General features: G+C 48.0%; 1 protein-coding gene across 3 annotated transcripts in view; it reads right to left on the bottom strand.

Moving 5' to 3' along the window:
* EML4 (EMAP like 4) overlaps positions 1 to 10,434 on the bottom strand; it is a 208,170-nt gene extending 197,736 nt beyond the window's left edge. For all 3 annotated transcript variants that reach the window (XR_008391938.1, XR_008391937.1, XM_053666818.1), the window contains exon 1: positions 10,279 to 10,434. Coding sequence is in view for 1 of the 3 variants with exons in the window: in XM_053666818.1 (XP_053522793.1) it covers positions 10,279 to 10,414 (136 nt within the window). In the remaining 2 variants the exon portion in view is untranslated. The remainder of the gene's footprint in view (positions 1 to 10,278) is intronic.
* Positions 10,435 to 25,099: the final 14,665 nt, after the last annotated feature.

Genomic DNA, 25,099 nt, shown 5'->3' with positions numbered 1-25,099 from the left:
CAATTCCACGTTGTGCTTATAATTTTCCCACCTCCTGAAGCCCCTGTGATTTGAACCAGAGTTAGCAGTTAGCACACACAGTCTATGTTAATACCTAACTCTTTCATAGTTATGTTTGTCAACTCCAAAAGATTGCAAGTTTCTGAAAGGTAGAAACTGAATATTTTCTTCTATAATATCTACTTCAGGAGCAGCATATATGTCTATATTCAAGAATAATGCATTGAATGAATGGAGCCAAATCTCTGACTTAGAATAAAAAAAGTTTTCTCTCCACCTGCCCAAGAATGGTCTGTTGTTGGCATTTAGAGGCAAGGATGCTCAAGGTCTACCTCATGCCAGGCTTCCTCTGAAGAACAGGAGGACAGAAGATTTCTTCTTGGGTGCAGAACTTTAAAGGGATCCTTATCTGCTTGTAAGGGATAGAGGTCAGCACGTCTCAACATGGGTTGTGTAGACGACCTTGTACCGGTTAAAATTCTATGCGCAGAAACAGCCTATATGCTCATCTCTATAAGACTGGATAAATCTAGAATAGCAAAAAATCATAAATAGCTTTAACAAGTTATATTGTAGAATAATATTTAATGACTTAGGAAATACTGATTATATATTGTGATGTAAAAACATTTCTAAAAGTATGTTCATAACTTGATTTAAAAATATTTATTCATTGGAACATTGGAAAAATAAACTAACATCTCAACATTCGTTATAGCTGAATGGTGGTATCACAAATATTTTTTTCCCTTCCCTTCTTGAATTTTTCTGTTTTTCATATTGAACATATATCATTGATTGTAATAAAAAAATCCAATATATAATTCCACATTTTCTCTTTTCTCTTGGTTCCTGTGTTCACATTAAATGCTTCAAGCCAGGTCCAGAGGTCCAGAAAATTCCCTCTATTTCAACTTTGTGCCTTGACCTATTGTTGGCTATGGTCAGCTTTCTTTTTCTAACATAGGAATGTTCCAGAACCCACTGATAACCTAGGCACTGTCCAGTGTAGACATCTGAGCTGAGTATACAGATCAAGATAACCTCTGCCTTCTTCCTTCCCCAGACATGTTCTGATTCCTCTCACTCCTGTCTCCCTATTTCTCTCTTTCCCTCTAGAAAGAATATGCTGAAGGCTGTGGATATTAAAGCCACCAACTTCTGGAGGCTAAAAAGAGACATGGACGAAAGGCCCAGGATCCCACGATAGCTCCACAGGCTCATGTACAGCATCCCCTGACTGATGTCTAGGGAAGGTTCCAGTTTAGCTTCTTTAGTTGTTTATTCTGCTGATCAGAATAACAACCAGGAAAAGCCAGGACTTGAAAGAAGCCAGAGCAGGTCAGGAATTATCACACTGAGAACGGAGAAAAGAAAAGGTCCAGGGAGAGAGGAAAGGCATCAAGAGTCTGTGTGCGTACGTGCGTATGTGCGTGAGTGTGAGAGCAAGAGCGAGAGCAAGAGAGAGAGAGAGAGGGAGGGAAGGAGGTGCAGAGGGTGGGGAGAGTGAAGAGGAACACAGTGGGGCAGCTGTGAGCAGAAGAAAGAGGTGTTGGACTGGCTGTTGAGAATTTATTCACTCCCTTTGACTTTTTCTCATGAGGCTGGGTAAACATTGTAACTGATTTAAGTTATGTTTTTCTGCAGGAGTGCTATTCTTCTATTGTTTTGTGCTTGCTCTGAACCACATAGGGTGTCCCTATTCACATGTCACATGTGAATATCTTCCTTATGAACAAATTTATCCATTTTATGGAGAAAAGGACACAGGCTTGCCCTGTTTCAATGCCTGTCAGCCTCCCTCTCGGCACTAGATAACTACCATCAGTATACTCCTCTAACACACATTTCTTCTGATGCAAGGTACCATGGAGCACACCCCTTTTTGGAAAGAGCAGGGCAAGATGGTTTGAGTGTCTCCTGTGAACTGGGGTTTTATCATCATGTCTTGGTCAAGAGGGATCATCTGGAGCTTCTGCCTAGAGCCCTTTGAAAACTAAGAGATGCTTGGGTTTATTCGGGCAAGTTGTAAGGCGAAGCCTCAGCTGTGATGGCTTCTGGGATTCTGTTTCTCCTCAGGACAGGTAAAGCCTTTGGCCTAAGTGTCCACTCTGGCCCTAAAGCCCCTGGGGCAGCCAAACCCAGCTGATACTCCAGGGTCTTCTCTAATGAAAATGTCTGTAAGGCCTTAGGAGACTTTCACTCGGTTTATCCTGGGTGTAGAGAGAGACTCCTTGCATCACACTGGCATCTTTGGAGACAGAATATGTTGGCAGCCTGCCTTGAGGCTGCAATCCCTGTGGGAAATGAAGGCATGGCTCCAGAAGGCCTGTTACCAGTGAACTCGGTGAGGAACAAGCAAGCAGAGTCGTTAACCCCTCTGCATCCAAGGGCTGCAGGATTCTGATGAAATGGACCCGGCGACTGCCTCAAATATCTGGTGCTGCAATATCCTCTACTGAGAAGGCACTAAAGGGGGCAGAAGGAGGACAGATAATAAGCAATAAATATAATAATTATACAAATCATATAGTATGTTATAAGGTAGTAAGTGCTGTGGGGCCAGAAAAGAACAAGGTTGTGCAGGTTAAGGGTGATCAGGAGTGTTGGGGTGTAGGGAAAAGGGCACATTTTGGTATTAAACAGGGTGGTCAGGGCCGGCCTCGTTGAGAAAGTGAGATCTAAATATTAAGTGAATGAAACAGTTTGTCAAGTAGATTTCTGGGGCAGACGTGTTTAGGCAGAGTGTTCAGGCAGAGCAGAGACCTCAATGTGGAAACACGCTCAGTGTGTTTGAGAGGCAGCAAGGAGGCTGGGTCCCACTATGAGTGAGGGAGAGAGTATCAGAAGAGAAAGACAGAGATGAGAGGCAGAATGGGTGGATAATGCAGGACCTTTTGGGCCCTTGTAAAGACTTTGGTCTTTACACTGTGAGAAATGAGGAGCTATTGAAGAGTAAGCCTAAAAGCAATGGGGGAGGAAGGCTACTGAAAGGTTTTAATTGGAGGATTGTTATGATCTAAGGCAGTGGTCTCCAACCTTTTTGGCACTAGAGACCAGTTTTGTGGAAGACGATTTTTCTGCTGACCCAGGGTTGGTGGCGGGTGGGGTAGGGATGGTTTCAGGATGATTCAAATGCATTACATTCAAGCTCACCTCCTGCTGTGCAGCCTGGTTCCTAACAGGCCTGGACTGGTTGGCGGTCCGTGGCCTGGAGGTTGGGGACCTCTCTAAGGTATATTTGTCAAAGATCACTCTGGCTGCTGCGTGGAAGACAAGAGTAGAAGCAGGAAGACTTGACAGGCTATGGTAGTGATCAAGGTGAGAGTAACGATGACTGCAACTAGGACGGCAGCAGTAAAGATGTGGTTTGATTCAGGACATATTTTGAAGACAGAGTTAATTCCTGCCTGATCTGATCTGCATGTGAGAGGAAAACAGGAGAAAGATGACTCAGTATTTTGGCTGAGCAACTGGAAGAATAGAGTTGCCCCATCCACTGTGATGCGGAAGGGCTAATATGTAGGTCCAGGTTGAGGGAGCATATCAAGGGTTCAGTTTTGAACATCTTGAATTTGGAGTTGGGTAGATGAGTCTAGTGTTCAGGGAAGAGGTCTGGGCTAGAGATACAAATATGGGTCATGAGTGGTACTGATGGTGTTTAAAACCACATATTTGTAATCATCCAGTGAGATTGATAAGGAAGAATAGAGGATTGGGGTCTCAGCACTGGGCACTATGACATTTAGGGGTCAGGAAAAAGAGAAGGAATCAGAAAAAGATACCAGGATGGTGGGAGTAGTGAGATAGGAGGAAAAACCAAGAGCATGAGATGTCTGGAAGCCCAGGGGAGGAAGTGTTTCAAGGAGGAGGATGTGGCCAATTACATCAGATGCTATTAATCAACAAGGTGAGTACTGAGAACTGACCACTGGACTTAGCAATGTGCAAATCACAGTAACATCGACAAGGATAATTTCTATGGAGTGATGGGCATATGAGCCTGATTTTGGACCGGGTTAAGAGAGAACTGGAGGAGAGGAACTGGGCAGAGCAAGTGCAGATGAGTCCTTTAAGAAGTTTGCTCTAAAGGGGAACAGACACATGGGACAAAGGCTGCCGCGGGAAATGCAGTCGTTAAAAGGTGTTGCTGTTTTTTAAGATGTAAAAAATAATAGCATGTGTGTGCTGATGGAAATGCTCCAGTGGAGAGTGATGATTTGCTGTAAGAGAGACCTGCTGAGGTAAGGTCCCTGGGTAGGTGAGAGGGATTCAGTTGAGTGCACAGTGGAGGAATGTGCTGTTGATGCATGGGTCACCTCTGATAACAGGTAGAAAGAAAAAGTATGAAAATGCAACTGCAGCACAGGGGACAATTGTGATGGGAGGGATCTGCACAGTTCTCTTCTGGCTGTTTCTATTTGCTAAGTGGAAAAAGAATCCAATTAGCAGCTGAGCGTAAGAATGGGAAGAAAATGTTAAGGGTTTGAGAAGAGGAAATAAGGAATAAAACTGTTGTCTAAGAGCATAGTGAGTAAATGGACCAGGGAAATATGACTGTTGGGCAGCATTAAGAGCCCACTTGAGTTTATCATCACGAATTTAAAGTGGGATTAAGTAGCGTGGCTCTGTGTTTTTCTGCAGCCAGGTGTGGCATGTGGTCAGAGAGTTGAAATCGACCAGGTCTATTGTCATGCTAGGTGAGTAGACAGACAGGAGGCAAAGAGTTGAGGGTGTGTTGAAGGAAGAATGATTACGATGACTGATCATGAACTTTACACTGGGTCAGAAGGAGAGTGAGAACATCAGAGGGGTGGTTCTGGTGAGGTCAAAGTATGGTTGGGATTGGGCAAAGAGATAAGCTGGAAAAATAGGAGGTTGGCATCAGAGAGTGGGATGCACGAAATTGAGATTATGGAGGGGCTGCTGTTATGAGTAGTTATAACTATGGGTTGAGTAGAGGGAAAATCATTAGGGGAGAGAAGTTCAAGGGACTGAGAGCCTGGGTGTTGGAAGGGTCATCTGTGTATATATCAAAATCACCAAGAGCTAAGACAGTATTGGAGAGAAAGACCGTGAACCAGGATCTAGAATAATTGAAAAATGACCCCTGAGGGTCAGGAGAGGACAATGATTGATATAATCTGATGATACAAAAATCAACCTGGGGTGCAAGGGTTTACGCAAGAATGAGGGAATACTTCTGAAAGTGACAATGAGGAGCAAGAAGACACTGATCTGCCCTCCATGCCTAATGATGAGAGAAAAGTCAGTGAACTCAGGGAAGATCAGTTGTCTCCTGAAGGGAAGGAAGAGAATGCTCAGAGTAAGTGAAGGATAAAGGAGATTTTGCAAATCATGGATTCTGAGCTCCAGTGCTTATGGAAAAGCTTCAGGATTTTGGAAGGGAGGGAGAAGGCAACAGAATAGGAAAAGATAGGAGTTTGGGGGATTAGAGAGCTGGAGATGAGGTGATCTGGGAGCCAGGGAGATCTCTGGACTGACATAAACAGGGACAAGGACATGGAAGATCAGACCCACTGGATGCAAGGCGATTAGACCTACTGGTGGCGGCAAGATGGAGCGATGGCTTCAGAAAGGGTCTCAGGGGCCCTTTCCCACCTGATAAAGGGGAGAGTTAGGGGAGGCTCTCTGAACGGAGTGTGCCTGGACCCAGCCCGGCAACTCTCCCTCTCCTGCTCTCCCAGTTTTCACCCTTTCCAAATGCTGCCCCCGGCAACTGTGACAACTGACTCTGTTATATTACCCACTGGCGTTAAAAGAGGTCAGATAGATTTCCCTGTCTGATGACTGAACTGGCCACTTCTCCAAAAGCCCTAAACGTACTTCATCACATTCACCCCACTCCCATCCCAAAGTATACATCTGGGGCTCTGTTGACATGTGGACTACTCTTTTGTCACATGGGCTACTGCAAAAAAAAAAAAAAGTTCTGAGTTCAAATATTCACACAGCCAACACCCTCCCAGATGTGCATTTGGAGAAGGCTGAGGCAGCCCTGAAGCCCATCAGAGAGTCCATCTAAGGCCATCTCATCCATTACGTATCTCCATACAAAACCTCTTCCCCTCTCTGCCCACACAATAAACTGCTTTGGCAGGAAAAGCTTCCAACTTCAGGGAAGATGCTTTTCCCTCATGCAATCCACATTTTAGAAAACACAGCTGCTCACCATCTTGGTGAATGAGTTCGTGCTTCAGTTCCTGGCTGCCCAGACCCCAGTTAATCACTTGGTCCTCATCTTCATTCAGTTCCTCTTCTGGGCTTAGCTCTGTCCTGGGCAAAAGCCAGATCCATTCCTTTGGGCTCGCTCACAGCCCGAGTCGGCAGCCCTCTAATCACCTCCAGGGTTTGCTTCTGGACAGCACCCAAGGCCCTTCCAGCAGGTTTGGGGAAGGGAGCCCAGGCTGCTAATAAAAGCTCGGTGTTTGCTAAGTGAAATAAAAGGATGAGCTCCCGGGGAACAGGTGATGTTTTTTGTTGCACATACAGGGTCCAGCACAAATAACCTTTTCTTTTTTTTTTTTTTTAACAAAATCATAAGCATGTGATTCTGTAACATAACAATATCTCACTCAAGCACACCATATGACATTTTAGGTAAAATGTTCAAGTTAAAAGTATAAAGTATTACACCCATATTATTACCCTATACCACACTCAAACAGGCATTACTTCTGCTGGACTCTGTACATGATGGCTGTTTGAACACCGATTTCTCATCCTGTGGTTCTCTGGGACCCTAGAAATATTCTCTGCCCTGCTCTGGTTTGGCCTGACACCTTATGTTGGGGAGTCCCACTTTCCCTCCTACCCTCACCTTGATTTATCACAAATTAATCTCTTTCAACCAGCTCTCAGAAAAAGATATTCCATACTGGGATGTGACTAGTTAGAGCCAATAGTTAATCTCAGTGAATATTTGCATTTTAGTGAGGGAGAAGGGAATCAGCAAATTCAGATGCCTATGAGTCAAGCAGTAGGGTGGGAGTACAAGCCAGGATGAGATGGCGGGGACTGTGGTGGGCCACAGGGCACGTGCCAGTGTGGCCAGATCTGTAGACCTTGGGGAAGAAGAAAAAAAAAAATCCAGATATTTCCTTGTAATTTTCCAATGTTAAATGTTTGGTAATTGACTCAACTTAAAAAATATGCTAGGGCCCTGACCTGTGAGGCTCAGTTGGTTGAGCATCATCCCACAGAGCAAAAAGGTCACCAGATTGATTCCCAGTCAAGGCACATGCCTGGTTTGCAGGCCAGTCCCTGGTTGAGGTACATGTCAGGGGCAACTTATTGATGTTTCTCTCACACATTAATGTTTCTCTCTCTTTCTCCTTCTCTCTCCCCTCTCTAAAAAATAAATAAATAAAATCTTTAAAAAATATTCGAAGAAAGCCAGACAAAATATATCTCTGGGTCATGTTGGCCCACAGCCCAAGGTGAGATCCAATGACCTGTGTAAGTTCAAGCACACATCTGGTTCGGTGTTAAGCACAATGATTCTTTTATGGTTGATTTTCAGTAAAAAAGCCACTTGGGGCCCCTTGTGGTCCTGACATCACACAGGAAGGGCTGGGCCAGGGCTGACTCTGACCTTGGGGACTTGTGTCCAGTCCATTTGGAATCCTGCTGCTACGGGGTCTTGGGCTCCTTAGGAAAGCCATCAAGTTCAACGGGGCTGCAACCACTTAGGTCTGCTTGAGTCAGCGAGTTACAGGAAGGTCTTCCTCACTGTGAAAAGCAGCTGAAGACTCTAGTGGAGTCATTTCCATCTCTGGTCACAGACCAACAGAGTTGATTATATCACCACAGAGGTTAACACCTGACCACTAAAGTCAGATCCCTGGGTTCAAATCTTTGCTCAAATCTTAGCTGGGTGTCCTCTGGCTAATTAGCCCCTCTGCCCTCAGTTTCCTGATGAGTAAGGAATCAACAGTATATTCTAGGTAGGATTCGGTGAGACAGAGGTTGCAATGTGCTTTTTTAGCACAGCGACTGAAGAGAAAGCTCCCACATGGGGAGAGAGATGACTTCCATTTTTAGAAAGATTATCTACTATGTTTTAAAACAGGGATTTATTTATCTAGTTAAAGCTTATTTTTACAAACTTATTTGAAAGCTGGTGATTCAGATCTGTTTCACTCATTGTCAAGCCCGCTTTTTCTACCCTCTCGGGAGGCCATCAGATCTGCTTCCTGAGGACAATGTCTGTATGGCCAGCCCCGGGTGGTGGAACTTCATTAACCTTCTCTCCCAGTGTAGTCTCTGGCTGCCCACCGCCTCAGAAAGTCCTGAGACCTCCTGGGACGGTCTCTTTTTAGGGAGCTCCATCCACTCTTTGCGCCCACTCCCAGATCCATCTTTTCTCTTCTGTTAGATCTACTTCTTCTCCTGCCAATGTGTCCCCCAAACAAAAAGTGCTACAAAAATAAAACTTCCCATCCAAATTTACATTGTAAATCTGATTCCGGTTGTTGCCTTCCATCCGAAGGCAGCCGCTCTCATCCATCTCCAGAGAGGGGTCAGCCCTCCTGGAAGACCAGCCACAGAATCGGGTCCCTGGGAGAAGCCTTCTAAAAATACGGACCAGGAAAGGGCGGAAGAGGTCGGCGACTGGGTAGGGAAGTGTATCCTGAGTAGAGGGAAAACCCTCAGGTCTGGAAGTTGGGGGGGGGGGTCTCCGGTGAGGAAGGGGAAGCCAGGCCTGTTGCCGATGAAGTCCGCCCCCACCTCCGCGGGGAGACCCGAGGGCCGCACCTCGATGGCCGGAAGTGCTGGGATCAGAGGGGGGTGGGTGAGGGGCTGTCGGAGATATTTATGGCACCTGTGTTTCTAGACCTGTCTTCACCTGGATTTATGCGGCATGTGGCTGTAGCAGATGTGGGGAATGGGGGGGGGGGCACGTCTTGCTGCAAGGGCTGATTCTCGGCCTTGGGACTCTAGCTGAAGTGGAGGTTACAAAATGAAAACGAGGGGCCATCTGGGGCAAACACCAAAGCAGAGCGGCTCTCTCGTGCAGCCTCTGCAAAGCAGGCGGTGTTTACGCCCGGTGAAACCCGGGGCTTTCCAACCCCACCTAACGTGACATTTACGGCAGCCAGGGGCGTGGGTGAGGCAGGTGTGGGCGGCGGGGGACGCGGTCCCACCCTCCCAGTCGCCCCAGGCTCTGGCTCTGCGTTTCCTTGCTGCTCATCCAAAGGGTTAAAAGACAGAAAAAGACTGTTGCCTCCCCCGGGGGATCTGCACTTTCAAAGAGGAACGAGAGAGCCCGAGGTGGCCCGTCCTCTGTTCGGACCTCCCCGTGTCTACGTTTGCGGTCCCATCATCCTGCCCCACGGCCCACAGCCCAACTTCCCCTAATCACCACGTGTCTGGTAGGCTCTCAGACTGCAGTGACATTATACAAAAAATTAATAACTGTCCTTTAGGCTTTTCAAGAATCTCGCGGGCAATGCTTGATCTAAAGAAGCTCTCCTGTCGGACCTTCAGGCATTTTTTAGACAGTGAGAGAGCAGGCTCGAGCAGGCCCCGGCGGGAGGCACCCACCTTCGGTGCCTACCTGTAAAGCCGGCCCGGGCTGCTCCACCCGCAAATTAGCCTGCAGAGGAGGCCAGGGCAGGGTGGGCGGGAAGATCTAGGAAAGCAAAGGACAGCAATACCCAGAGACAAGGAGACATCGTGGACTCCTGTCCAGCACGTTCTTTTTCTCATTTAACGCAGGGCAGTACAAACGGGGTAGCACTATTGTTAGCGCTACCATTTCACAAAAAGAGAAACTGAGGCTTAGAAAGGCTAAGGAACTTGCCCCAAGATGACGTAGCAAGTGCCAACTTCAGTTTCGAAGTCGGATTCTGGGGAGTTCCAGGGGTCCGCAGTGGCCGCAGGGCGAGCGCGCGGAGCGGGGAGCGGTTCCGGCCGCTGCCGCGCGGGGAGGAGCCGGAGCCCGGGGGCGCCAGGCAGGCCCGGGGCTACTGGAAAGGCCGGTTTGGTCGCCGGGGACCAGGGGCTGCGGGCCCGGAATCCCGAGTAGGACGGCGAGGCCGAGGCAGCTTCCAGACCCGGCCCGGGACTGGCAGCGAGCGGGCTACATACCGCGCGGCGCAGAGGAAATGGCTGGAATTCCTCCCGCGGGACTTCGCTCCGGCTTCGGGGCGGGCGGGGCCGGGAGGACGCCCCGGGGACCGTGAGCCGGCTCTGCGCGGCGCTGTTGAGAGCTGCCGGTGCTCCCAGCCCAGTGCATCGGCGTGAACCTCTTACCTCTCAGCGGACCCCCAACCACTGCCAGCATCTGGGGTTCCTCCGCGGACTTCTGGGCCCAGCCCAGTCTGCTGGTCACTTGACTTGGCTCTGGCTCAGGTCGTTTGGGTCCACCACCTGCTGATCGGTCCTGCATTTCTGCATTATCAGGCCTTCAGCCTGAGGGACGGCGCTCAACGCCCACAATACGCGTGGGCGCCAGCGTAGGAGGACGCAGAGGCTTTGAGTAGTCAGGCCTCTGCTGCTAGCCCCAGCCTACACCTGGCCACTGGTAGTCCGCAGTCGTTTTAGGCCTGGCCTTCGTGGCATGCCGTGCAGGCCTTACGTTACTACCCGCGTTGAGAGGAAGACAGGGAGGCGTTTGCTTGGAGGGAGAGGCCGACACCTCTGCAGCTGGGTGGTACAGCATGAGGATCTGGGAGTGGGGTGTAGAGTAGTAAAGAGAGCGCCACTGTATGTGACCTAGGCCTGAGTCATGAGGCCGTCTCCCACTATTCTAGCATGTGGAGGCATGAGGAAGGGATAGAAGACCTCCTTGGAATCAGCATACGTCAGGAAAACCACCCTGGACACGACCACAATATAACTGGGGTGAGGGCGGGGAAGGTGGATGGAGGGTCCTAGGCTGGAGCCCGGCAGCCTCTGCTAGGAGGGTGGCAGGTGGGGCTGGAACGGGAGCTGGTTGAATCAGAGCCTCCCTTCTCCTTCAGTCTCCACTTCCATGGGGTGCCTGGTTCATTCAATAGCATTGAAGAGGCTTTTACCCTCTGTCCCATACTCCGAAACTCGAACTACTGAGGACTTTTGTACTCATACTCTCTCCAGCCTCTGATTCTCATCACCGCGGAAGGTCCTCCTTGCCCTTCTCCGGCAGGTGAGTCTCATTTTCAGCTCAAATATCTTCTAATTTCTGTGAATTCTTCCTTGACCCCCACTGTTTTCTACATCCTCCACCTGCTTCCACAGCATACATTATTTCACCTTTTGCACTGGATCATGAATATTTGCTTATAAATTTATCTCCCCAGTTAGACAGTAGCTTCACAAGGTCAAGGACTGATCACTGACTGACTAGTGTGGTACTTGCCGTATAGTAAAGACACTGTTTAAATGTTGTCGAGTGAATGAATGAGAGAAAGAGGAAGGAATTCAGCGGGCACAGTACAAACAGAAGCAGAGACCAAAAGAAAAGCAGGCCGAATGCAGATCCTGCTAGCAAGCTCTAGTCTTTGCTTCCTATGAATCTGAGAATCTGCTACCTGGGCCTTGTCCCGCCATCTCTCACCCCATGCTAGAAGAGGGCTGGGCGCCATTACTTCTCCCAAATCACTCTGACCTTCACATCTTGATCCTAACCTTAATACTTGGTCCAAGGCCCATTCTCACTCTCTCACCCTGGCTTTACTCTCTGAGCTTGGCTCAGTTGATCTGTATATGTTTCCCTGTCCCACCCTCCTCCAATGCTGCTCACGCTGGCTCTCTTCCTTTCTCCACCTAGGGCTCAGGAGGGTCTGATTCCAGTTGAAGTGGCGCTGTGCCCCCATTCCAGATAGGACTGGGGCACAGAAGATGGTGGCTATCTGTTGGGCCCTGCGGCGGGATGGCTTCAAGCTTGGGAGCAGGGCAGGGACAGAGTTTCCCCAGATGGATCCGTATCACCTCTGAGTCTGAGATACCAGCTTAAATTTCCACCCTCTCAGGAGGCTTTTGAGTAGCCAGACCTAGACCTGGGGAGGGTCTCTCCTGTAAGGTGCCGGGACAAGACAGGAAGCCAGAGGCTGGCGTGGCCTGATGCACTTGCTCCTCCTCACACAGGCCTGGTGGGTGGTTGGTGGTAGAGCTGGGGAGGGACAGGGAGTGAGGTGTCATTTCCAAGGCTGCCCCTGGACACTCACCCATGAGGAGCAGGCCAGGAGGCCTCTGCAGACCCTCTACACAGAGACACACAGACAGAAACACAGACGGCCCAGAGTGACAGTATTGGTTCTGGGAATTTTGGAAGTCAAAACCACCACATTTTTCTCAAGAAAAGGGAACAGATTTTGGCATCTTTGCTCCAGAATCAGGAACTGACCAAGACAGTGACCTCTGATAATCACTTCCTCATCTCAGTGTTCAGAAGGGGGTGGATTTTCTCAGCCCTTCTATTTTTCTCCCCACAGTTGTGTGGGCAGCAGCCCCAGGGCTTTATGGAATAGTGGGGGAGGGAAGGGAAGGGAAGGAAGAAAGGCAGAGCAGAGGGGAGGGAGGGAAGAAGGGGAGATATTTTTAAAGTGGTGTGTCCTGGAGGAGTGAGGAGGCCGGGAGCCTGATGAGGATGGAGTCAAGGCCAGAAGGCACCTAAGAGGTGCTTAGGGTTATTTTCCTCTCCTCATGGAAAGGATATCCACCTTGTGTGTCTCTTAGAGCTCATGGCTCCTTGGACCCGTGTCTCCTATCAAACATCCTTAGCTATATCACCTCTTCTGCATTAACTATGCACCTGCTACATGCCAGACAAGTTGCTAGGTACTGGGTAAATAAGAGAGATTTTTCCTTTACAGAGCTTAGAGTCAAATAGAAGAAATGGGCATTCAAAAAATAATACATTAACATAGCGAAGCTGACAATAACAGTTGCCAAGGGAGGAGGGAGAAGCTGCTTCAGGTTGCAGTGGAGTATGAAAGGCCTTAGGAAGATGGTACCATTTGAAGTGGGCCTTGAAAGGCAGATGGGCATTTGCCAGGTGGAGATGAGGAAAGAGGACTTCCCAAGGTAAAGGATCTACATCAAAAAGGTGCAGGGGAGGGAACATGCAGGCACATTTAGGGTGCTGAGGGCGTGGGATGCAAGTAGGTACCAAGGAGTAATGGGAGAAACACCTGGAGCGGGAGGCGGGGTCCACTTTGTAGACGGCCTGAGTGCCAGACTGAGGTATGTGGGACTGTTCAGAGGGCCATGCAGAGGGTTTGACTGGCAATAGCATGACAAATCCAGCACCACGTACTGCTGGCAGCTCAGAGAAATCAGTGAGGCAATGGGGAGGACTGGGAAGAAAAGGGGAAGCAGGCAGTCCATTAAAGTGTTTTACATTCCCAACCCCTCCTCTGTGCAGCCATCTTGAAATTGGTCCCATTGAGTAGTTCTTGGTTGGTAAAAGGTTTTTGCTGCAAAACTCTGAGCCTTGGTCCTCCTATGGGAGCTAAGTGAGGAATAAAGGTAGCATCTCTGCTCTTGTGTGAAATAACAAGAGTGGATGGGCTCATGAGGGGCACCTGTTCTTGTTGCATAGGGTGGATGAGAAGGAGAGATTACAGGTTTGGACTCTTGAAAAGGGTGAGGCCATGCCCCGGCCCAGATGGGGGACAGAGAGAGACAGTCTCCTAAGGCAGCTGGGGTATGGAGGGGTTGGGGCACAGGTACCAGGGGCCAGAGGGACACTAGGCAGAGGCCTCTGGATCAGAAGGTCCCCTAATAGACCCAGCTGGACCCTCCTCTGGCTCTGTGTGTACTTCCCATGTGGGGCAGGAAGAAACTTCCTCAGCAATAGGCAGCAGGAGAATTATATTGGTTGTTATATTTTTTAAACATTACTTATTTTTCTAGACTGTAAGCTCCTAGAGACCAGAGGTGGTATTTCCCACAGGTCCTAGTGCTCACTAGGCTGAAGGAAAGGATCAGGGTTAGATGCCACATGAAGGGGATGGATGTCCCAGTGGTGACAGCACTGGCTGAGCTTTCTCTTTGATCACACATCCCCCTGCAAACCCCTCTGTGGCTTTTATATGTGTGACTGGAGTCCCATTTCCTGTGGGGTCTTGACTGGGGGGCTGCCTTCTCTGTAACTCTTTCCCTGGCTCTCCCCATCTCCTACTTCTCCCATGGGGCACGTTAGCATTGCATCCATTCATTGAATACATGTATATTGAGTATTTCCATTTGCCAGGTTCTGTGCTAGGCATGGGGATACAATGATGAGTAATGCTAATGATGGAAATAGATAAACTAATCCCCAGCCCTTACAAGGGGATGTCTCCTAGGCTCCTTAGGGTCTGAGATGCTACTTGGCTGGAAGAGTAAGAATTGTCCTCACTAGTTATGATTTTTTAGTGCCATCTGCTGGCCACATATAGACACAGTATAAATGTACACACAAACACTATTAAACCTGGGAGACACAGCTGTGCACACACAGTGAAACATACACGTGTTCACAAACAGACACATACGTATGGAAACACAGATACAGAGTCATGTGTAGACATTGAGGATCTAGTACAGTACCTCACCCTTGGTAGGAGTCCAAAAAATGGCAGTCTACAACATACAATGCAAATTCTTTTTTAAAATTTTGTTTATTATTTTTAAAGAGAGGGAAAAAGAGGGAGAGAAACATCGATGTGTGAGAGATACATAGATCAGTTGCCTCTTGCACACCCCCCAACTGTAGATCTGGCCTGCAACCCAGGCATGTGCCTTGATTGAAGATGGAACCAGTGGCTTTTCGGTTTGCAGGCTGGCACTCAACCCACTGAGCCACACCAGCCAGGCTAAACTGCAGATTTTTTAGGCTGGCTTTCTTTCAGGCTTATTTTTCACCACCCTTTTCATCCGGTTAGCTTAGAATTCTCCTTTGTTACTTGCCCTCTGCTTGTGTTCCTTCCCCCATGCTATTAATTCTTTAAGACCAAGTTCAAATGCTACCTTCTCCCTAATCTCTCCAGCTAAAGTAATGAAGTCCTCTTCTACAGTTTTATAACCTTATGATGTTTGTAATTTTACTTACTTGCATTTGAGCTATTTGGGGACATGTGTTTTCTTGCTTTCTACTCTGTAAGCTCCTTGAGGGTAGGTTTTGTGCTTGAATCACATTTGTGCTCCCGCGTAGTACTGGCACATTGCCTTGAACAAATTTGAGGCTTAGTGTTTGTTGAATGAATGCATAAATGACACAGTGAAAACCAAGATAATATGCAGAAATGTATGTCTACTTACATAAATTTCTCTGTCCATGGAAAAAAGATGCACATTTATATGAAAGCATAGAAACACATATCTACGCCTGTAGCTATGAGAAGACATACCCTTTAAATTAAGCCCTTTGTTATCTCTGCTGTCTTCATTTTAATCCGTATCTTCATCACAGAGTAACAGTAATAACCTCTTAAGTCGTCTCCGTTTCCAATTCTTTCCTTTTCACTTTTCTGTTGCCTCCCGCTTGGGCTGCACTTTCCTCAAACGCCTCTTTGATGATATTCCCCAGCTCAAGAACTCCAGCAGTTCTTGCTGTCTTGCATGATAACCTCTGGGAAAAAAAAACCCCTTTATTTTCTCCTTTCCTTTTAGGGAAGGGAATCATAATTATAACCAGTGAAAAATCAGTGGAAGTCATTTCTGGAAAAGCCTGTCATTGCCTTTTAAAAGAAGACATCTGTGGCTGGTGCCACTCGTCCTCCTTCCTTATTGCTTCAAATGTGGTCACAAAGGAGCTATAGCAGCCATTCTGCAACCATGAGGGAAAGGCCAAGCGGCTGCTCCTTACTTCACTGAACAGCTGAACAAATGCCACTGCTTCTAGATTCCTTGTTTATGTGACAAAAAAAACTTTTGTTTAAGTCTTAAGTCTTGTTTTTTTGTTATATGCATCTGGATGTAATCTGAACTCATGATTTTTAAATATCCTCCTTTCTCCAATACCCACAGGATGAAGCCTAATTTCCTTTACCTGGTATTTTTTAAACTGAGCCTGAAGAATGAGACAGAGCAGACAAAGGATGAGCAAGGGAAAAAGCTCGCTCTTTCTCAGTCCACTCAGTCACACCGGCCAGGGCTCACCTGGACTATTTTTTAAATGATCAGTAGCTGAGCTTCTACTCCTAAGTATTCTGATTTAAATGGGCTGGGATGGGGTCTGGGGTACCGATGTTGTCATAAGTTCCTGGAGTAGATGGGAAAGTATAGCCAGGGTTGAAAACCTCTGACTGAGACCCTGCCTGTTTTTCCATCCTCATCTACCACCACCATGACTACAGCTGACTGTGCTTTAACTGCCTCAGGACCTTTGTAGATGCTATTTCTTCTGCCTGGAAAGATTTCACCCTTGCTCATCCAGCTTTTGCTGCTTTTTCATCCTTCAGGCCCAGTTTAAATATCTCCTATTCAGAGAGGCCACCTCTGATCTTAATCTAAAATTGTTCCCCCGTCATTTTCTTACAATTTCCTTATTTCTTTCTAAATCCTTGTGGCCATTTAAAATTTTTGTTTGTTCGCCTTTAAAAATCTTTGTCTCTTTCACTAGACTATAGGTTGCAGAAGAGCAGCTTATGTCTTTTCTGGTGTGTGGCCCACTTCTTATATTCGGAGCTTGTGTCAAGCACTGTGAAGGAGTCTGAGACTTTACCTTGCTTTGCAAGATTAAGCAATCTTTATACTGTTACATGATGCTGGCAGGAGACACAAGACTTTTAAGTCACAGACAAAGGGCTTTATTACTCACAGCAGCAGCAATGGCCAGAGTCTCAGCATCTGCAGTGGTTCCGTGGGTCCCAGTTCTCACAGGTCCAGGTGACATAGGCACATGTAATTAGTTGCATTACAGAAGGGGAACCCTGAGCTTAGGGAACCAGAATCCTTTGTGATGGGGAGTATTCCTGCTTGACCTTTGCCCTGCAGGGACACCTTATCTTTATACCACTGGACAGTACACAGACCTGCCCTTTGCTCCAGGGAGAGACACTGTCTCTGTCTCTCAAGGCTGTTCACTCTACCAACAGTCTGAAAAGACAGTCAGAAATGAAGGCAGCGTCTTGGCTTGCGAGACCCACAGAAATGGAGGAGATGCACGGAGAACTCTTTGATGACCCAAGTTTTCTGCCTGGAGGCACTTTATAGGCCAACACAGGGAAGGGCCCATCCCAGCAGAACCTGGGGATCTCATTTAATTGAAGTGTCAGAGACAAAAAGGCTCAGGTGGCTGGAATTTGTGCGGCGCAGTACCGGAGAGGAGGGAGCTGTGCAGAGAAAAGAGCCTCAGCAATTTGCATGGATTCCACTGAGCAATTTGCACGGGTTCCACTGAGTTGTTACTAAATAGTAAGCCATTCATGTGTGAGGTAAGGTTCCACTATACCAGGCAAAGGGCAACTACCTGGAAGCTGGAAGCTGAACAATTTCAGAGCTCGCTTCAGGCTGAAAGATGTTCGAGTTCCAGCTGGCCAGGCTGAAGAGCAGAGAGACGTGTTGAGTGTCTGGGGCATAGAACAGATAGCCTAGTAGTGAGGTAACACTGGCCCTAGGGTTTTTCCAATGAGCATGATTGACCCTTTTAGGGAAGAACAATTCTTTGTTGGGGGGGCTATCCTGTGCTTTGAAGGATATCAAGCAGCATCTCTGGCCTCTAACCACCAGATGCAAGTAGCAACTTTCTGGTTGTGGCACCCAAAAATATTCCCAGGGGCTGAATATCCTGGGGGTGGGGGTTAGGGGGAAATTTGACCCAACCTACCCTATACTAACAAAGGACAAAAACAAGCCTTGAAAGCATTTAGCTTATCTGTAAATTGCTCAGCTATCTCACTCAGCTGTCAGTTTTTGCCCCGTGTATTTGGAAGCTCTCACTTATTTGTGAGATGCTTCAGCATTTTGGATTATTGTGTCTTCTTGGCGAATCGACCCCTCTATCATGTAGGAGCACCTTTCTTTATCCTTGGTAATATTTATTGTATCTAAGTTTCCTTTGGCTGACATTAATACAGCTACTAGATTTTTGTTATTAGTGTTTACATGGTATATATTTTACCATCCTTTCTCTTTTATCCTATGCATATCTTTGTATTTAAAGTTGACTTCTTGTAGGCTTGGCTTGTGTAGCTCAGAGGGTTGAGCACAGGCCTGGGAAGCAAAGGGTTGCTGGTTCAATTCCCGGTCCGGGCACATGCCTGGGTTGCAGGCCAGGTCCCCAGTGGGGGACACATGAGAGGCAACCACACATTGATGTTTCTGTCCCACTCTTTTTCCTTCCTTTCCCCTCTCTTTAAAAATAAATAAATAAAATATGAAAAAAAGAGTAAAGTTGGTTTCTTGTAGACAGTGGATAGTTAGATCTGACTATTCTATCTCATGACAGCCTGTCTAACAGACATGATTGTTAGACCACTCGTATGGATCAAAACTGAACACCTTTCTGGTTGCTTTCTTTTTGCTTTATCTGTTCTTTGTTCAGTTTTTCCTCTTTTTCTGCCTTCTTTTGGATTAAGAATTTGTTATCATTTGTTTTTGTCTCCTGTTGTGTTATTATTTATACCTTAAACATTTTCATGTTGCCCTCGGGCTTAAATGTTACATATTTAATCATGATTTTAGGTCACCCTAGGGTTTAAAATATATATTTAATTAATCACAGCCTTTCTCCAAGCAATATTCTTCTTCTTCAGCTATAGTGTAAGAACCTTCAACAATGTAATCCCGATCCTTTTACCTTTTAGGTAGAGGCCACTGTTGTCCACTTCACTTCCATGCTATAGACACACAACAACACTTTAATACTATTTTTGGATTAGACGGCCAATTATCTTTTGCAATGACTAAAGCTGAGGAAAAGAAATCTTTTGTATTTACTCTGTAACTTTTCTGAAGATCTGATTTTGTGTGGATCCCAGTTTCTGTTTGCGATCACATTGGTTTTCCCTGGAGAACTCGCTTTCACATTTCTTGTAGCAGAGACCAACTGAGATACTTTGTTCTCTCAGCTTTCATCTGTCTGAAACATTTTTGCATTTCTTCTTTACTTTTGAAAAATATTTTACTGTGCATAGAATTCTGGGATGACAGTTCTTTTTTCTCTCTCAGCTTTTAAACCGTGCGGCCCCTGCATGGCCCGCGGGGTCTCTGATGCCATTCTTACCTCTGTTCCTCCGTGTAGAATGCTGCCTCCTACACGCGTGCTCCTGGCGGCCTCAGCCTCCCCTCCCCTGTCCTGAGCAAACTGTACTCCGGCCCCAAACGTGCACATCCCGCCAGGTATGAAAAAGCCCGTCTCCTTAGGGCCTAGTTGGAACTGGGTTCTGTATCACTTCAGCATCCGTTGTTGCCCCTAGTGGTCTGACTCCCGCCACCCCGACCCCACCTCCACCCAAGCAGCTTCCACAGTGTTCTTTCTGACCACACCCAGAACTCCGCCCGGCCCCAGAGGCCTTCTGGGAAATGCAGATTTCTCTGTGCCGTGATGCGCGCTGGTGCTCAGGTCTAGTGTCTGTGCTCTCGAATGAGGTGGGCCTTGAGATGGCATCTGAAGGTTGGTGGCCCACTGCGCTCTGTGTAGCCAGGCTTGCTGGATGGGGCGCTTACCTGCCCTTGCAGCCCTTTGAGTGCTTTCCCTGTTAAGGATACTAGTTTTGTCCATTTAAACACAGGACATTCACTTTTATGTTTTCATTAGAGAAAGTGCTGTGAGTGTGTGTGCGATTCAACCTTGCAGTTATTTTATTAATCCACCCATTTTTCTTTTACTCTGATCCATCTTATTTTCTTTACTTTGTTAATAAGCTAAGGTCCTCCCCTTATCTAACCTATTATTTACGGTGAGTGTCCCCTGCAGAGACTGACTCTATAGGCTTGTGGTAGGGGCTGTAGGGACACGTGGGTGGGATATTGTGGGCCCCCTGAGAGAAATGGCGATGAAACATTTGGGACCAACCGTCAGGACCAAGTTTAATAAAGAAGGTGGGGGACAAGGCTGTGGGCAATCTCTCTGGGTCCCGATTGCTCTGGGGTGGGGAGGGGTGAGGCCATCCCCGAGGCCAGGCAGGGTTGAAGTTCAGGTAGTGATTCGGGGCTGCTCCACCCGGATGCTGTCAGGTGGCATTAGTGAGTTGCAATCTGTGTCCTTCAACTTTGCCTTGGGAGAACAATTTAAAAGTGAATGAAAAGGAGCAGCTGTGGTGAAAGAGAAGCAAGCAGGCCACTTTTTGGAAGATTAATGCAAAAAGCTATCTGTGCTGGGGGAGAATTTTCCTTGCTGTGGTGAGAACTGGTGCATGAGAAGCAGTGCTGACTCGGGCCACCTGGGCACCAGCAGAGAGCAGCATCGTGGAGGGAAAGAAACCTGTCATTGCTTGTGAGCTGCCGGGGATGCTGCGGCGGGTCCACTGGAGAGCCTGATGCTGACAGCAGACACCCAGAGATGCTCCCCTGTCCTCAGGGGAACATCCTTGGCTAAAACGCCCATGTGGAATGGGTTAGGGCCTGCGTCGGGAGTGGCAGAAGGATCCGCATCTGGGTTTGCTTAGCAGAGGCACTGTTTGTACTCAGTTGGCATGCTCTTCTGAGATGGTTTTCGGGGCACTGCTGCTGTCCCTCAGCCAGTGGCAATTGCAAAAATAAAACATTGCGTGGAATTATAAAAAGACAAGTACAAAACACATATGAGCATAAATAACTGACGGGGCAGCTGTGTTCCTGCAGACCAATCCTTTCAATGTGCAATTCTCTTGTTACTATTCCTTATGCACGTTGCTCTGTGAGGTCGCGGGGAGGATGGTATTACCCCAGTTTGTAGCTGAGGATGAGGAGCTCCATGGCGAACACCATGTAATTAAAGGATGCTCCAGTAAAAGGTAAGCTCCGAAGGACAGGTTTTTTTATTTCCCATTTTCTCCATGGCCAGTTCTCTAGCACCCAGAATAGTATTTAATACACAGTAGGTATTCAACAAATATTTGCGGATATGAGTGATGCAGTAAAGCAACTAAGCTCTTTATAGTGCAGGTAAAGCTCTATTTCCTCTGTTTCATAAGCTTGGTCTGAATGTTGAACTTTTAAAAAGTTAGGGCCCAGTTGTTATGTGAACCCAGGGATGTCTGGTATCAAGGGAAAGACTGAGGAGAGGAAGAGGATACGTGTTGAGGAGTGTGCTTACCTGTCGTTGAGAGGAGGAGAGGACAAGACAGAAGTCCTGCATCCGCAAACAGCTGCACCAGCGCCCACTGCCCAGACGAGGCCATTGGCACACCTGTGCTCTTCCCAAAGGTGAGTGAGTCCTCATTAAAGCTGCCTCTCTCCATCCTACTTCTGTACCAGTTTTGGTCAAAGTCCTAAGTGAAACCTCAAATGATAAGAAATTTTCATAGGGAAGCCACTGAATCAAAGCTTCATTTGCACCACCCTCATTCCTCAGGTTAGTTGCTTCCCAGGGTGAAAGGTTAAGTTCAAAGTTAGGGGGACATGGGGCTGAGCCCAGCCTGAGGCAGGCAGGGCTGGCTGAGTGGCCATGATGCACAGAGACCTGAGAGTTGATGGAGGAATCCACAGCTTGACCAAGGGGCAGTCCAGCACAGGGCCCGCATGGTCTTAATTTCTAGCGCTGTCTTATCCCACACAAGAGACATTGGGGAAAGCTGGAGCTAGTGGGTTGACTTTCTGTGTGGCTGGGGGCTGGGCCTCAAGCTGAGGGGTGGCTGCTGGCCCCTCAGACAGTGAAAGCTGGGGTGAGGCCAGATGCAAGCCTCCTCTCTGTATTTTTCCGTTTTACCACCAGATGGCAACACCTCCCTTCAAACCGAACCAAAGTCACCCCAGCCCTTGACACAAAATTGTTACTTATCCTGAGGACACCGAGCTGCCCTGCAGGATTTGGGGAGGTGGTTATATCATGTAGCTTGGGGAGGTGGTTATATCATGTAGCTACGTGCTCACTCAGCACTTACTGAGAGCTGTGTACCCAGCCCTGAGCTATGTGTTGGGGTGCAGTAGAGGGAGGGGGTATAACAGTGAGCAAGATTTAAGATCCTACAAGGCTACTCCTTCCCTGGCTCTTACAGCCTCATAAGAGAGACAAGAATTAGGCAAATAATTATGAAACAATGGACTCATTTCAATTGTGGTAAGTGTTACAAATGATAAACGTAAGTGCAGTGGAGACCATATTAAGAAGAAGAATGCGATCTCCTCTGGGCTGTCAGGAAAGCTGCTTTGTTAATAAGTCATCACCTCTCGTAACAACCCCCACTCCCACACAGTGCCCTGTTATCCCTTCCATCACACACCTCATTACGTTCCCATTGTGTAGCTGGTGGAGCCGCCCCCAAACATCCCTCAGACTCCCCATCACACAGCCCATCACAGATGCCACTGCAGGCCTCCCCACTGTACCTCCCTCAGACAACCAGTAACAAGTCCCTCGACAGTCTGTTCCCAGTCTCCTACACAGCCCTTGCTGTAAATCCCATCACTCGCCCCTTTGGAATATCCCATTGCAAACTCTCAAAGAACCCTGGTTGTGTTCCTCTTTGCATTCCCAAAATCCTCCCACAGCACCCAGCAAGTAATGCATTTTTGAAAATATTTGGTAAACCAGCGTCCAGACCACTCGATACCCCCCATCACGTACTCTATCACGGGTCTGTTGGGGCTACCATCATAGAGCCAGTGTTACAGCCCCCAGACTGTATAAAACAACCCGTCTGAGCTGATGGGGCCAGACTGGAAGGGCTCAAGCCTGTGCTACTTTTTTTTTTTTTTTTAACAAAAGGGCTGAGAAGGAAGTTGCTTTCCTCTGGATGCTCTTTCTCCAGTCAGGCCCCATCAGCTCAGACAGGCTCCCTCCCTTCCGCTACAAGCTAGGTGCTGCTGGGGCACAGGCCCCAGTCTTGCGGTCTGACCTGGTCCATGTCGCCCACACCCATCTGTGGCCACCCCTTTACCTCCTGTTCAGAGTGCACCAGACTTCCGATTCCGGGCTGTCAGTTGGTCCCTAGGAAGCCTGTAGAGGGTTCTCCTTTCTCCTGTGAACAGCCAGAGATCACAGAAGGGACTTCAAGGCTGGAAGGGACCTCAGGGAATCACTGAGAACGACATCTTCCTCTTCTTCCCTTTCCTCTCCTTTTCTTGCCCCCTCTTCTTTTGGAAATGTAAACCCACTTAGCAGGCAAGAGTTGAAGAAACCATAAGACCAAGTCTATCTCCCTCATGTAACAAGTGAGGGAACCGAGGCCCAGCAAGCAGCCAGGGCAGAGCCAGATCTCCCACGCTCCCTGCAGTGTCCTTCAGAGACCACCCCCCAAGCAGCCTCTTTGTGCACATTAGCCAAGAAATGCTACTTCCATTAGGAAGGCACGTCCAATGCAAACCACTCCAGAGATTGCATTTCAAAGATTGATAGACATGGCTTTCGCATTATCTGCTGTTTCAGATTAGCTATGCTGTGGCTTCATTCTTTTAGGGCTGATATTGGGGGTGGGAGGGATGGAGACTGGGGGTGGGAAGCCGATTCCGAGCCCCTCTCACAGGCCCCAGGCTCTGGGCTGTGAGACTAGGCCCGAGCAGGACAGGGTGATCCATCCTATATTTTCAGTCCGTCAGGAGATTTCATTGTTTAAACAAACATTTCAGCGCAGCCATCCAGCTGGGCAGTGATTTATGGCTCTGGCTGCAGTTTTTCCCCAACAAAGATAAACAATCCTACAACTGTTGGGACCAGGGCTGGGACTCCTGGTTCTAATAACTTGGAGCCGGCTGGACCACGCCAGCCATCGCCTGGCCTGGGGTTTGGTTAGGATCTGTTCTCACTGGTCCTGCGGCTGAGCCACAAACCTTGGGGGACCGTGTTGTGTTTGGAAGCTAGAACCATTGCCTCCAGGGCAGGGGGGAGTGGCAGGCAGGAGAGGAACCGCTCGGCGTTGGGGCTTCAGGCCCATCTCCTTCCCCCAGGAGGGCAGTAGAGTTCTGCATTCCGCGCAGCAGGTATTTGGTGGTTTTGGTCAACAGCGTCCGTTCTTCCTTCTTTTGGTAACTGGATGTTGATTTCCTTCTGTGGAATGCCGCACCCATATGCTCCTAGAATCCACCCAACCTTTGGCTCTCAGAGTGGACATGTGTTCAGGGCTGATCCATCAGAGCAATACATTCCCATGGTCATAGTGATTGGCTCAGAGGTGGGCATCTAACCCATTAAGAGATAGAGAAAGGCAATGAGACCTTTGCTGGGCCTGCTAGGAAGTAGGCAATTGCCTTTTCCCTTTGAACTTGAATTTGGGATGAAGTAGGAGACCACTTGAGCTGTTGCGTCATCTTGCCGCCACAGGGGACAGCCTGTCTGGCGATGGGGCCAATACACAGGACATGAGGCTGAGGGCTGGGGAGAAAACCTGACTTGTGGTGACATCACAGCCCTGAATCTACGTAATAAGTCAGACCCTTTTTGTTTAAATGTTGGGGATTCTTCCACTTGCAGTTGGAAGATGGTTAACTAATCCCCACCATCTCACACAGCAGGGGAGACTGCCTGGGGGAGGCAGGCCTGCAGCCTCCAGCCCAGCTGCCTGGATGTGATGGTTTAGCCAGAGAATAGTAACTTTCTCCTAGTCTCCCCTCCCTCTCAATCTGATTACTTGTGTATACAATTTATTTCAGCAAAGGACTGAGGAGCTGTGGCAGATGCAGGGATGAATAAGACACAGCTCATATTTTTTCCCCCGAGATGGGTTCATTCAAGGCAGCTTGAGGTGCGTGTCTCAGGAAGAGAACAAGCAGGGTGCTTTGAGGGTACAAGGGAAGAAGACCTTGCCTGTGATTGTTGGGGACTGGGGAGACCTCACAAAGGGAGGGTGTTTGGGATGAGTCTTGAAAGATGAGGAGAATTGGGGAAGGCAGAGAGGGACAGAAGCTTTTACAGGTAAATGGCATAGTGTGATGAAAGTCAGGGTGAAAAAGAATTTGGGGGGGACGTTGAACAGTGGAGTTGGACTGGGGGGGTGGAAGACGTTGGAGGGATCATCAGCTGGCAAAGTTCACTGGTGTCACCCAGACAGATGCCTCTAAAGAGAAGCTTGTTGTCAGTTGTATTGGA

Source organism: Artibeus jamaicensis, unplaced genomic scaffold (assembly GCF_021234435.1).
Source record: "Artibeus jamaicensis isolate MK-2021 breed Jamaican fruit bat unplaced genomic scaffold, CSHL_Jam_final contig_465, whole genome shotgun sequence".
Lineage (NCBI taxonomy): Eukaryota > Metazoa > Chordata > Mammalia > Chiroptera > Phyllostomidae > Artibeus > Artibeus jamaicensis.
This window is presented reverse-complemented; position numbering and strand designations above follow the sequence as displayed.